Here is a 14,169-nt window from a genome sequence, read left to right on the forward strand (position 1 = left end):
TTATGTTTATAAATTTAGGTTACGTTGTTGGTTTATGCATTGAATGCACAACAAAAATAAAGAATGCTCGAGTATATGGTCTTGATATTTGGTGTTTACAATTTGTGTGGGTTATTCTCGTTTTACAAAGCTGGACATATAGTGTATGAATCAAGAGTGTGAACATGTTTGAGTTTCACAAGTGCGGCATGAGGCTTTAATCACAATTAGTGTATGATAATACTCAAATTCTTGGATTTAGCTTTTTATTTTGAGTTTGTTATATGAAAATGTTATTTAGGAGGATATAAATCAAGTTTTCATGGAATATATATGTAGTTTATGGATTTTGGTAAATTTTAGGGCCGAAATTAAACTATTGTTAGTTGAGGGATCAAATTATGGTGGATTAACTTTAAAGCCTAGGTCTCCATAATGCTTATCCATGCTATGGTACTCCCGAAACATAACACAATTGTGATACGGGTTCTCAAAATTGGAGTCAGAATCAACACATTCTGTACATTATGATCGCGGTGAGGGACTTCTTCATTTTAGAACCAACCCATGTCGACTACAATATCCACTCTCAGCCATGAAAACTGATGATTAATCACCCCATAAAATGCTAAAGCTCTGATGCCAACTGACGCTGGGCAAAATGAGAATTATTCATAGACTAGTTAATCCACAAAAATTAGGGATTAAGATTGAGAAATGATGCAAAATAGAGAGAAAAATTCCCAATTAATGCATAAAAGGAAAATACATAATAAAATAAGTATCTTGTAAAATATCTGGCCCAAACCAGAGTAAGAGTCATTTCCAAAAGTGACAGTAAAACATTACCATAAAAGGAAAAAAATAACTTAAATTGAAGATTCAAAGGGGAAAACGACTTATTAATGGTCAAAATGGAAACCACCAAGCGTAGTTGGTAACCACGATGTGCACACCGAAAGGAACTTTCCATATTGGGGTCATATGTGCGATTTTGATACTCGTAATTAAAGTTATGGCCAAATACCAACGCGTGCCCAATATTGCCCCAATCTGAGGAATCTTCATATTTTCCTGCCATATTTGCACTAATCTGTTTTCTGGAGGTAGTCCAATGCTATCAATGAAGAGTCTACCAACTCAACATCGTCATACCCGGATCCCCCTGCATTAGTTAGTAATTTGTTACATAAAGCATTTTGCATGAAGGAGAAAATATTTTGCCACCATTACTATCACAATTACTTGGATCATAAAGATTCTGGGTTGATGTAGAAGAAGTTTCGGTCAATGTTGCATTTGATGAACGAATACGACTCTCAACTCCAATTGAACCCATCGATTCTTGTTGGCCTTGAACGAGCTGCTCTCTTAAAGCTCTAAACTTGTATTCATCTCCATATAAGCTTGGATCCATAATAACGTCATCAACAGTTGTTTGGCCTTCGAGCATGCTTACTACTGCAGACATTGTGGGTCTAAGAGCTGGAGATGGATTTGTACATAGTAAAGCTACTTTGATCATTCTAATTGCTTCCTCCATTTTAAACTCAGAGCCTAACTTTGGATCCACCAGCTCTACTAGATTACCCTTTTGTTGTAGAACAAGAGCCTGAAATATGCACACAACACAACATATTGTTTCAATCTTGTTTAGTTTGTGTTCAACCAATAGATCATCATCAAGATGACCAGTTTTGGTACATGGAATGACTACTGATCAATCTTACCCAATCAAGAAGACATACATAACTTTCATTTGGTTGAAATTTCATGTTGCTCTTCCCAACAACAATTTCCAATGCGACAACCCCAAAACTGTAGACATCTGCTTTATATGTTAAAATACCCCATAATGCATATTCTGGTGCCATGTATCCTCTGCGTGACAAAGATTGTTTTATTATGATTAATATTTCAGGGTATATATGAATTAGGTCTAATCTACCATATTGAACAAAACCCAACATCTACAGAAATGTAGTTAAGAAATCATATTGTTTCTTTTCTATTTAGCACGCAATTATGCAAACGATAAGGCAACGACAATAGAGTGAAATATTCTTTATATGAAAGATACAAAACTTTGTTGTTGGTGGAATGGTGATAACTATTGGAGATCTATTGGAACTATTATAAAGAGTAAAAACTTTTCATTCTCAAGCAATGTGGGATCTCAAACACCACCTACACTATCACTTATCATTCAATATGGGGTATTACAATCTCTCCCACTTACATTTCCAACGTCCTTGTCGAGGTTTTCCGTTGTAGGTAGCATAACTCAAGTCATTTCTGGTTGAGAAAAGCTCGGATACTGTAACGCACCAACAGAAGGCCTAAGCCACATAGCCTATACTCTAAAAGGACTAGTCAATAATATAATTAGAGTTCCATTGAAATATTATACAGAGAAATAATTTCTCCTTCTCGAGTAATGTGTAATCTCATACACCACCTACCCTTATTACTAATCATTCAATATGGGGTATTACATTGTTAAATCTCTAGAATTTCTGGTCACCGTCAGCTCCACTAGAGAAGATTATTGGAATATTTTTAACTGGTAACGACCACAACATAGGAAATCAGATGGTGTACTCTCTCTCTCTCTCTTCTCTCTCTATAGTACTCTTCAAGCATAAAAGAAACTTAGAAGATTGTTAATTTGAATATGTTTTATGACAAGACTACTCACAATTTATCATGAATACCGATTGACAATTCCTATAGCTATCAATTTCTCTGTAGGCAAACTTGTGCTGCAAATATAGGCAACTAATACATTAAACTTACCAAATACAGAGTCCTAGAGTTTCTATAGCACTTCCATATATAATAGGAACATCTCTAATATGCAGAACCTTTAAATGCTTGGAGATCAACATTTGTTCCTAATTAACTCCTAGTTAATCACTTGGGAGGAAAAATAGGAAAGAAAAATAGAATAAAAATATACTCCAAATTGAAGGATAGAATAAAAGATAAAGCATACATGGTTCCAGCAACTCGGGTGCTGATATGGGTTTTTTCCTCTTCATCGAGCTTTGCCAAACCAAAGTCAGAAATCTTTGGGTTAAGCTTCGAATCCAATAGCACGTTTGTAGTTTTAATGTCTCTGTGAACAATTCTCAGTGTTGATTCCTCATGCAAGAAAGCCAAGCCTCTTGCAATGCCGACGCATATTTTTTGCCGTGTAGGCCAGTCCAATTTTAATTGGTATCTCTCTGGACCTGCATTTTTTGTAGAAAGTCGAATGGGGGAGTTCATGTCAACTTGATTCTTAAGATAAAACCATCCGCATTGTTAGGTTGCTATCCTTATTCGACATAAAATATTATATAAAAACATTAAGCATACCAAACAAAGGACGAGCCAGGCTATTATTTTCCATGTATTCATATACCAAGAAGAGTTGATTTCCTTCAGCACAACCTCCATACAATCTAACAACATTCGGGTGCTGTAAAGTAGATATCATGCCTATTTCATTCACAAACTCACGATTTCCTTGACTTGATTTTGAAGAAAGTTTCTTAACTGCAATTATAGTACCATCTAATAGTATACCCTGCATTTCAAAAGAAAAAAAAATATGCATATTTAGGTATGTATGTGATTATGTACTAAGAGATGTCTTTAGCTCTGTATCATGGAAATATAAGAGAATTTTTATAAAAAATCTAAATGCATGAAGAATTACGTTTTCGAATACCTTGTATACAGATCCAAAACCACCTTCCCCAATCATGTTTGAAGCATCAAAGTTGTTGGTGGCAGCTTTGATTTGCCTATAAGTGAAAAAACCTGTTTGCAAATCTAATCCTCTCAAATCTGCGAAAGGAATGAAAAAGGTGAGACTAGTGATAATATTGTATCTTATAAATGAGTGGAATGATATTTCATTTCTATATATTTTGTGCCTCTTGACTAGTTAGATGACATAAGAGAGAATGAGACCAAACACATGCAGTGCAAAGTCACTATATTTATTACATCTGCTCAACAATCACAAGTGTACACAAATTCAGAATCCAAGATGCAAAAGGAATTGAGATTCTTTGAATTCTCAGCTCGAATTCGAATAGGTATAGAAAATTAGAAACAACGTGTGAGTTCAAGATTCATTATTGCCCAACTGCATGGGTTAATTTCCTAGGTTAGCTTAAAGGTTGCAGGGTCTATCTTGAGTATAAATCTCTCTCCCCGAGTTAGACCATGATGGTTGCATTTCCTCGTGTGCTTTTTGGTTCTTGTTACCTTTAAAGCTAAGATCATTTTACATAAAAGAATAGTATCACAAAAAGTAATTCTCTTGTGAATTTGAGATATTTCAAATTTTAAATTTGCAATTTCTTCCCTCTCACTCTATTACTTTCTTTGTACATATTTGATTTGTAATGTCCCGGATTGGTTAAGTCCATATTCCCACATTAGATGGGTATGAACTGTCACAGAGATCAGGTGTATGAGTGCAAGGTTTTAGCTTAGTTCTTAATACGTGGAACTAAACTTTACAATGAATCCAAGAAATTTCAATTATAATCTTGATCAATGCTTTTGGAGTATAAGCATAGATATGACTAGTGCTTTCATTTTGTCATTAAAATTTTTATCTAGACCAACGTAGTAATAATGCCATGTGGTGGTGCGGCACTGCAATGGGATGATTGTGATGAGTAGGGTTGCTTCTCGTCCTATATAGGCTGGTAGCTGCCCTTTTGACACCCTGTCCCCGGCTAGGCGGCAGGCCATTTAGCCCCCCACCATTCATCCCTATCACTTCATCTGTCCTCGTTGCTCGAGCAGACTGATTTTTCACCAGCCCGTCCACATATTGGCCCAAAATCAATATCAAAACCACAAAAGTTCCAAAAGTCTCCAAATCGCAAACAAGAAAATCAACACCCAGAAACTCAGGGTCTCTGTTTGCTTGAAACAAAGACCCTTCTTTGTTCTTCTACTTGAGATTAGCTCGGTTCTAATCAAATCAAGTAAAAAAAAATGATAATCTATATAAACCAATAGAACTCATAGATAAACTTCAAAAAATATAGATCAACCCCTTTACATGCCGAACCAGCAGAAGAAAGAAGATTAGAGCTTTGTTAAATAGAGACCGAGATGTAAGAAATGAGAAGAAGAAAGGGGGAGAAAACTTAGAAGAAAGAAGCATACTCGGTTTATGTAAAAGAAAAAGTAAGAAGCAAATTAAGAAGAAAGAAAAGAAAGAAGAAGAGACCAGAACAAAGAAAGAAAGTTGTGCCAGTTGGTTGAAAGAAAACGAAGAAGAAGAGAAAAAGAAGGAAGAAAAAAGGAGAGGAGAATTGTGGGGGCAAGGTGTCTACTCCAATTCATGAGAAGTATTATTCGTTATATTTAATTATATAGCTACTTTGCAAGGTGTCTACTACGAACAGATGAGTAATCTTCATCTGGGCAAAAAACTAGGAATTGCAAGAATGCATGAGCCCTTGCAAAATCTCTGTACAAGTACATCTCAACTCAATTCATGCAATTTAATTTGCAATAGTTGAAGAAGAAGAAAAATAATAAGAAATCTATCTGTGTAATATAAATTAAAACATGCAAGTATTGATTACCTTTTTCCCTTGAAATCCTGTTTCCTATGCAGCCTTTCCACCAAAGAATGCCTAGAATGAGTAATAGCACCGATACTAAAGCTCCAGCCACAATGAATATAGTGGTAATTTTGCCATTATCAGGGGGATTATCTGCAGAATTGAACAAATGGGCCAGCTCCAGTACTGATCTATCAAATGTGAATTTATTTATTCTTTAGTTTTGTCATCAATCTAATAAGAATTTATTATATATCTCCTCGGAAATTATTACCATTTTCTATAGAGATAGCCGATATGAGAGGACCATATGTTCCTCTTGTTGGGGCATTTGTTGTCCCTTTGCCAGCCCAATGAAAGCGGATATGTAAGACTTTGTTACTCACAACTGCGTTAACTTTCTTAACTAAAGGTTTGTCAACCCCTCCTGCAGTATCTTCAATATCAAAATCCTTCAACTCCAGTTTTCCCTGTAACAATTATTTCAACTCGATAAATCTGGGTTATATGTATGTGTGTGTGTGCATTGATTTAAATTTCTTGCCTGGATATAAACATCAAAAATCCGTCTTCCAAGACTGCAAAATGATTTGTTTCCTCTTATTATTATCTCTGCAAAGTGTAGCGTGACGGTATATTTTCCATTTGCCAAGCAACGCGCATAATACGTGAGAGAAAGAGGAGAGAGTCGTGCACTTGTGTACAAGTCAGGGCTGTTCATTCCGAGTATTGACGCATTATTTGCTATGTATGCAATCGAGCTGGCATTAACATCCCAGAAATTTCCAGTGGAACTGAATCCCCAATTCTCTCCGGCCCTGTAAAATCTTGCCGCACCTGATGCATCTAGATCTGCTTCGTATTTAATGTTTCCAATACTGACTTCGTTTCCACCGCAATTTATATGCACTGAATTCCAGTCTACACACAAACAACATCCTTTTAATTTAGGAATTAAGGATATATAGGACCAAACATCATAGATTCACCGTTGGATACAAGGTCTTAGAGGGTGTATAAGCTGCATGCAATTCCCTTTTATGACAAAAAGTAAAGAAGTAAAGCCTAATCCCACTAATTATTTTGTGGTCTCACTTTAAAATGATTTACATCAAACTTGCACAGGACAGACTGGAAATCAAAAAATGATTAGTGCAAGTTCATGCAAATCTTAATTGTACAAGTCTTTTAATAAAAAGAGGAATTAGATTCTACTCTTTTTTTGTGGGACTCGCCAACTTTTTATAAAGGTGCTCATATCCACTACTAGGCTTGCATACCTTTATACCTGGCATTACTCTAAAGAGGAAAGCTTGGCGATTGGATTATTAAAATCTGATTGTAAGGTATATATAGTTACCTTTTGAACAAGGAAGGTTCTTCGGGCACTCGCCAACTGATCTATATTTGGGTTAAACAGTACAAGAAAGGGGCGTGCATGATGAGCTCATGAAAAAGTATAATGGAAACGGGAAAAAGTTGGCAAAATCAAAGGAAATCAAGATGGTTATTATTGTAATTAAGTTCACAAGTTTAGAAACTTACGAGTCCTGTCCAGAGAAGCTTTCAAATAAATTTCTGATGAAACAAGAAATTAAATAGTCAGCTTAATTAGAAAACCAAGAAATCTTTAAAAATAAGTACAGAGTATGCAGTACTAGTCAGGTAGGCTGAAATTTAGATTAAAAATGGCGAAGTTTTTCTCACAGTGTGTCTCGACAAGATGGTGGCATAGAACTCTCTAAGAAGTTATTGTAAGAAAGATCTAGATCACTGCAAATGGATGTACGTAGTCATTAATGTTAATAACTCTTCATACATTCAAAAATTAAGGAAGAAAGGAAAAAAATTAATAAGGTTACAGAAATTTGAAGTAGAATTTAAGATGAATTTATGTACTCGTGATAATCTCTTCGTTTGATCCAGTCCGGAACATTCCCGTTGAGCAAGTTGCTTGTCAGAAACCTGTTCAAATTGCAAGATCATAATCTTACGTACTCTGGTTAATTAAAGACAACCAATCGATCAGCATCGAAACCTTAACAAAATTAATTTTCAGGCCAAGTTACGTACCAATAATTCAATTTACCTTTGAAAATTTCATTATGATCATGAATTCAGGCTCGGACCAACAAATTAAAATTATCGAGATTTATAATCATTAACAGTGGAAGATAATTCAGAGGGAAAATACTTTTTGAAATAAGCACAAAATGGGATACACAAACAGGGTGGAATACTTATAATATGGGTACAACAACCAAAATAATTCCCTAATATGTATATTCCTACATACGTACGGTTTCTACACAACTACAGGAATTAAAGGCCTCTATGCCTCATGCTCCCATGAATTAATATACATGATTTTATATTTCTTTCAACTGCATGCATCCTAGAACAGATAGATGGAAGCTAGGCTATAGTTATAGATAGATAAGAATCTGTTTGGTTATAGTGAAATCTCAGCTTGCATCTTCTCTGACAAGGCATGGAACGAAAAAGCCAAATCATGTCACCTATCTTTGTCCCTTTGTATGTTTAATTTGACCTAGTAGTACTTGTTCATTATTTATTAAAACTTCTCCGAAATATAGCTAGATTTTGAATCAACACATACAGGTGCTGCAACTTTGCTCTATCATCAAACTCTGGAACATTTCCTTCCAATCTATTGAAGCTCAGATCTCTGCAGGGATATAATGATAAAGTTGTCAGTGTACAAAAGAACAGTAAAATTGCGTAGAGATTAATGTGGTTTAAAGATAGAATCACGAAGACAATATATATACAGGAAAATGTTTTTCTCTCGATCAGAACATGTTCTATAAGTAAGCTAATGGACATTTCTTTCCAATGAAAACATTATAATTTATTGCTGAGACGACAGCTTAACAAAAACTACACGTTGTTCATAGAAATTGACAACTGCAGATAGGAGCCTAGCAAAAAACAAATACAACCCTAAATAACTGCTTTCTAAAAGGAACAGAATATTAAAAAAATAGGATAAATATTAATGATCCGGAAGAAAGAAATAAGGACACTATCCTGGTAGGGAGAGAATATAACTTAAAGTACAGCTAAAGAATGAGGGAAGGAAAAGAGATCGAGAAGTTCCTGGAATTAATACAAAGTAAAGCCTCAAATTCGTCTACTGTCGTGCTGCTATTTTCAGAAGTACATGACCTCATTATAACGTGAGATCTCAAATCCAGTAAAGAATGAGAAAAATCTTTATTCAAGAGTATGGAACATCCTTAATAAGAAGGAAATTTTTAAAAAAAAATGTAGAACCATAAAAAATCTAATTAGTACGAACATATATTAGTACTTATGCTACCCAAAACAGAAAAAAAAAAAAAAAAAAAACAACGTTCTCAATGAAGATAATTAATTAGCAGTGTCTCCTAGTATCTGGAGTTTCGAGTTATGTGTTGGATTGTTGGCTGTCAATCCAGCAGAACGAAATTGGTACTCGTGAAAAAAAAATTGATATTAGGGAAGACAAATTCAGAATTTGATAGAACTCAACCTCGCACCACGCAATTACAGACAGCGGTTGTAGACACACCCCAAAACTAATCTATGAAATTATAATGATTGAACCGTATTGAGTTTTTCTGTCAACCCAAAACTAACTGGTGGAAGGGTAGAGACACTAAAGTCTTTTATGACATTGATCATTGCATGTTGCTGGCTTGTTTTTAGGGCGATTGCAGAGAGTGGTATAATGCACACAAGCCACTTTCGTTTTTCTTTCATTAGAAATAGAAATGAGACAAACAAAAAGGTACAGAAGAACTACAAAGTTTGGAGATGTGGCATTTCTTTTGATATGTATCCCGGAATTTGTCCTGAGAGATTGCAGCTCCTTAACATCCTGCAACGTTGAAGAACATCCTCTAAGCAAAAATGATATGACTTTGTATTGCTGCAGTTCTTAAAATTTTGTGGTAGAAGATGACTTACAATCTATTCATGTTTGTCATGCTAGTTAAGTTCGGAAATATTGAACCCTCACCAATTAAGTCACTAATTCTTCTGCACAAAATTGCATCATCCACGACTGTTATTGTCTTAAGCAATAAATCTTATTAATTTGAGTACAAAAGGAAGAAATCATATAGATTTTACAACTAAAGAACCCTTAGACAATAGAACTTACAGCTCAGTTAAATTACTCAGGACAGAAATGCTTTGAGGAATGGGCCCTGTGAGACCGCTAGCTTGAATCTCTCTATTAAGAGCATAATTCTCTTATGTTAGATTTCATTAGAATATTCTACTAGAAGACATTTAAATGATATATTTAGAAAAAGAAAATACATACAATTTCTGAAGCTTTTTCCAACTATTGAAAAAATCAGGTATTCTTCCAGTGAAGTTGTTGCTGCTAATCCTACTGCATTTGGTCAAGGCAGAAACAAGATTGGGTAACATCCAAACATGTGTTTTCCAAAGAAAACATGTAAAATTAGTATCAGAATACAAATGGCTTACAACCACTCACAGTTCAGTTAAGTTTGTGAGATAAGTGAGATCGACTGGCAACTCTCCAGTGAGGAAGTTAGCGTTGAGGATACTGCAGCCACCAAATGGGAAATTCAGACTATTGAAGATAATGCCACAGATCAGAAAGACTCAACGGCTACACTCTATGGAAACTCAGACTCAAATAACCCCAACGGCTACAAGTTCCTCTATGGAAACTAAGACCCATTTCACCCTAACGGCTCCAGCTCCCCCCTATGGAAACCGAGACCCACATCCACAACATAATTGCTGCTAATCCCTCTATGGAAACCGAGACTAAAGCCAACCAGATTCACGTCAATAACACAAAAGCTACACATGCTTTATATGGAAAAATTCAACACAAATCTTTTGTAAAAGGCTAGTTAATTAGTTTCCTTTTATTTTCTTTCACTTCATTGTACATACGATATATATATATTGGAAGGCTCTAATGCATGGACTCACGGTTTGTGGGACTTTTTTACAAACAGCTTGAATTCATTTGTCTTTACAGACCAGTCCAAATTAGTGTTATTTGAATACATAAATCATCGAACAAGAGGATAGGTGAAAATACTGACAGTTTCTCCAAGTTCACCAACTTCCCAATCTCAGGGGGAACTGTTCCAGAAAACCAATTGTTCTCTATGCTCCTGTAAATACAAATAATAGTCTTCGTCAAATTGAAAACCGGGGAAACAAAAATCAATCTATTGTGCCGTTTTTCCAAATAAAAGAGCATACAAATGTCTAAGAGTGGTAATTTTTCCCAGGTAGCTTGGAATTCTTCCCGATAACTTGTTTACAGAAGTGGACCTGTAGCCAATTATTTTAATTCAACTAGAATGAGCATTAATTGAAAAGTTATGAGTGATTAATGTAATATAATGTGTTATATTAAAGGATCCCAATAAAATACTTACAGAATGTTCAACTTTAGAGAAGTCCATTCGGATGGAATTGTACCAGTAAGATAGTTTTGAGTCAAATCACTGAAACCAAGAGGAAAGCGTGCAATTAGATTTGAACTATAAATATTTTTATTCTTTCAGATATTAATTAATTAATTAGTTGGTTACTTTACTTACATCGTCGTTATGTGAGGCAGCTTCACAAGGGATGTTGGAAGCACACCAGAAAGATCATGCCCTTTAAGATGTCTGTATGACAAGGATATATAGTTAAAAGCAAAGGATTAATAACAAGAGGTCAGATCCATGGTGCAATTTCCGACTTCGAAATTCATTTAGCTTAGAAAAAATTCAGACAGCACAGATCCCGAATAGATGTAATATGGACCTGCGACATCATTATCCATTAATTTGTTTCGAAGAACATTAGCAATTTTGTGAGTCCAAAAGACTATGTTTAGAGACGTTTTAAGTATAATTATATATGCAATTTTACTAATTTTGTATTAAGAAAAATTAATTTATCCAAAAAAAAATTCACCAACAAGATACAAGGGAGAGTCTCTTTTTTCTTAGAGAGAGAGTCTCTGTCTTCTCTTTAGAAAACCTATGCTCTCTGTGAGAGCCATTGCTAGGGAGGAGGGTGGAGTTGCGTCTCTCAGCCTCCTCTCCTTCTCCTTTCAATTTCCGCAGTGTATATATATTTTTAAGGTAGTGTTTTTTCCCTCCTCCCTCCACTGGTTCGGTTTTGATCAAATCTGCCGCTCTCTGGCCGCCATCCGACTACACACACCCCACCACCCCCATCTTACAACCACCGATCTTCTGGGATGGAGCGATGTCGCGCCAAAAAGCACTGCGCTTGGCCCTCACGAGAAGCTTGTTTCCGCCCTTGTTCTTCACGCGACTTCGCTCAACAACACTTCCGACGGCTACACGTGCCGCTCCAACAGCTTTGTCTCGCCGAGATCTTCCAGATCTGAGTCACCTCGTCTCCATCCCACTGGCGCGTGGTTGCCATGCGCCATCACAGGAGAGCCAGAATGATGATCAGCAGACCAGTCCACTTGATGCTGATTTTTTCACTATGTTATCGCTTTCACTAAACCATGATCTCGAAGAAGGGACTGTGAATCTCTCAAAAAATCATCTTAAGACAACAAGCAACAGTGCACCCGCCACACTCACTGCTTTCAATGGAGGTTTTACCGCTTCCAACAGTAGTTCCATTGTTCACAATTTTTTGCGAATAACTTATTTCCGTCTTTTAAAACGGCATCCTCTTTGTAGGATATAGGTGACGACCAAGAAATTAGTTGTAAAAATCCATTTTTTTTTCTTTTTTATCCACTACTTTATACTGTTATTATTGTTTTGGAGTGTTTGTTGGGGAACCTCAATCCCTCCTCTTGTATCATCTTCTTTAATGAAATATACTTGCTTGCTTAGAAGAGGAAAAAAAAAAAAAAAAGGTTTCGTACGTACAGTTCAACCACGTGACAAACACCACCAGGGGATGCACATTTGCATTTTATAGAATTGTCGTAATTAGTTGTTGGCCGCCCCGACGTCAGTTTTTCCCAAGTAGTAATTGTGCCATTGATGCAATATGGATCTTCATCGAAAGTCCAGTCCTTCTTCCTCAGCTCTTCGGCTATTTGTTTAAGGGCTTCAACTGCAAAACGCATGACCAAATTCATTATGGAAGAATGACACAGACACTTATTATTGTACCCAGTACTGGTAAATACTGCGGCTATTTCTAAGGCCACGTTTTGACGTTAAGATAGGATGTGATAAAAAATATGTGAATAGTTATCAAATAGTTTGTAAAAATTAATAAAATAGTTTGAGTTAAAATGTGTTATTGGGATTTGGGAAAAAAGAGAGAAAAAATTAAATAAAAATATTATAAAATTAAAAGATTATTATAATTTAATTTTTTAATATTATTTTTATTTTGAGATATGAAAAAATAAATTATTATTTGTGTTTTATATGAGATTTTTGAAAAACTGTAATGATTAGATAAAAAAGTTGAATATTTAATATGCAATGCACTGCGACCACGATAGAGGTGATGTAAGAGAAAGGAAACATTCATCGAGAGACCTTTTTAGGGATCCAACATTACTTAAATATAAAATATTTTTCATTTTAAATTTTTAACACTTTCATCTAACCATTACTTAATAATTATCAAATCATAAAAAAATTTCAAAAATTTTAAAACAAACAAACAAGCTAATATAAAATTTTCAACCTTCAAAATAAAAATAATATTTTTTTTATCTTAATAATACTTTTTTGACTTTTTTTTAACAAATCAATAAAACATCTTTACTAAAATTATTTTAGAGAAATACTATTGACAAAATTATATATCTTGTCCAAACATGTGTGGAATCTTTTTTCTTTCTAAACACATTCTAATTATTTCATTTGGTTATATAGATAAGATGAGATGATATAAAAGTTGAAAGTTGAATAAAAAATTTTAAGATATAATTTTTTAATATAATTTTTATTTAAAAATTTAAAAAAATTGAATTATTAATTATATTTTATGTATAAATTTTAAAAACAATATAATGATTATATAAGATGAGATCTACCAAACTAAACCATGCAAATCTACGGAAGATTTGTCCCAATAGTAGGTCTCGATAGGTTTTTTTTTTTTTTACTTATATTAAGAAAATGTTTTTTTAATAATATTGTAAATTTTTTAAATCTTTAAAAATATAAAAAATATATATGAAAAAAAGAGTCAATGGAAAAATTTATCGGACTACACGTGCACGACTCTTCTAATTAATGGACACGGCTATTTTCACATCCACCGACAAAAAGTAGGAATAAAATAAATTTGTAGGCCAGTCATCATGTGCACTTGTGCCGTACCGTTGAAGTTCAAATAGTGGCAAGTTGTAATTTTCCGATGTGAACACCTTTTCCTTTTCTTTCACCCTTAATAAATGAAATATTATTGGGAGAAGCCACTATTTATAGCAGCCATTTTTACATATATTATGTATCAAAATCTACACCACACATTTTTTAAATTTAAAATTAGAGATGGATGAGAGAAATGATGAGAGAGAGCGAAAATGAGAGAAAGAGAGCAGAGAGGAGAGAGAGGGCGAGGGCGAGATGAGATAGAGAGAGCAGAGATGAGA

General features: G+C 34.7%; 1 protein-coding gene across 2 annotated transcripts in view; it reads right to left on the bottom strand.

The window, feature by feature from the left end:
• Window positions 1–1,052: 1,052 nt before the first annotated feature.
• LOC109020096 (probable leucine-rich repeat receptor-like serine/threonine-protein kinase At3g14840) overlaps window positions 1,053–14,169 on the bottom strand; it is a 17,639-nt gene continuing 4,522 nt past the window's right edge. The window contains exons 2-25 of one of the 2 annotated variants that reach the window (XM_035686949.1): window positions 12,476–12,665; window positions 11,168–11,239; window positions 11,003–11,071; window positions 10,824–10,895; window positions 10,661–10,732; window positions 10,075–10,146; window positions 9,895–9,966; window positions 9,730–9,801; window positions 9,534–9,605; window positions 9,370–9,444; window positions 8,182–8,250; window positions 7,461–7,526; window positions 7,269–7,334; window positions 7,107–7,139; window positions 6,922–6,962; window positions 6,106–6,482; window positions 5,836–6,031; window positions 5,583–5,714; window positions 3,695–3,813; window positions 3,340–3,550; window positions 2,975–3,212; window positions 1,710–1,860; window positions 1,225–1,591; window positions 1,053–1,144 (exon numbers count right to left, since the gene is read on the bottom strand). In XM_035686949.1, the coding sequence (XP_035542842.1) occupies window positions 1,068–1,144; window positions 1,225–1,591; window positions 1,710–1,860; window positions 2,975–3,212; window positions 3,340–3,550; window positions 3,695–3,813; window positions 5,583–5,714; window positions 5,836–6,031; window positions 6,106–6,482; window positions 6,922–6,962; window positions 7,107–7,139; window positions 7,269–7,334; window positions 7,461–7,526; window positions 8,182–8,250; window positions 9,370–9,444; window positions 9,534–9,605; window positions 9,730–9,801; window positions 9,895–9,966; window positions 10,075–10,146; window positions 10,661–10,732; window positions 10,824–10,895; window positions 11,003–11,071; window positions 11,168–11,239; window positions 12,476–12,665 (2,981 nt within the window). In that variant the 3' untranslated portion in view covers window positions 1,053–1,067. Of the gene's footprint in view, window positions 1,145–1,224; window positions 1,592–1,709; window positions 1,861–2,974; window positions 3,213–3,339; window positions 3,551–3,694; window positions 3,814–5,582; window positions 5,748–5,835; window positions 6,032–6,105; window positions 6,483–6,921; window positions 6,963–7,106; window positions 7,140–7,268; window positions 7,335–7,460; window positions 7,527–8,181; window positions 8,251–9,369; window positions 9,445–9,533; window positions 9,606–9,729; window positions 9,802–9,894; window positions 9,967–10,074; window positions 10,147–10,660; window positions 10,733–10,823; window positions 10,896–11,002; window positions 11,072–11,167; window positions 11,240–12,475; window positions 12,666–14,169 lie in introns of both variants that reach the window. The other variant, XM_035686948.1, reaches the window with a different exon arrangement.

Source organism: Juglans regia, unplaced genomic scaffold (genome assembly GCF_001411555.2).
Source record: "Juglans regia cultivar Chandler unplaced genomic scaffold, Walnut 2.0 Scaffold_212, whole genome shotgun sequence".
NCBI lineage: Eukaryota > Viridiplantae > Streptophyta > Magnoliopsida > Fagales > Juglandaceae > Juglans > Juglans regia.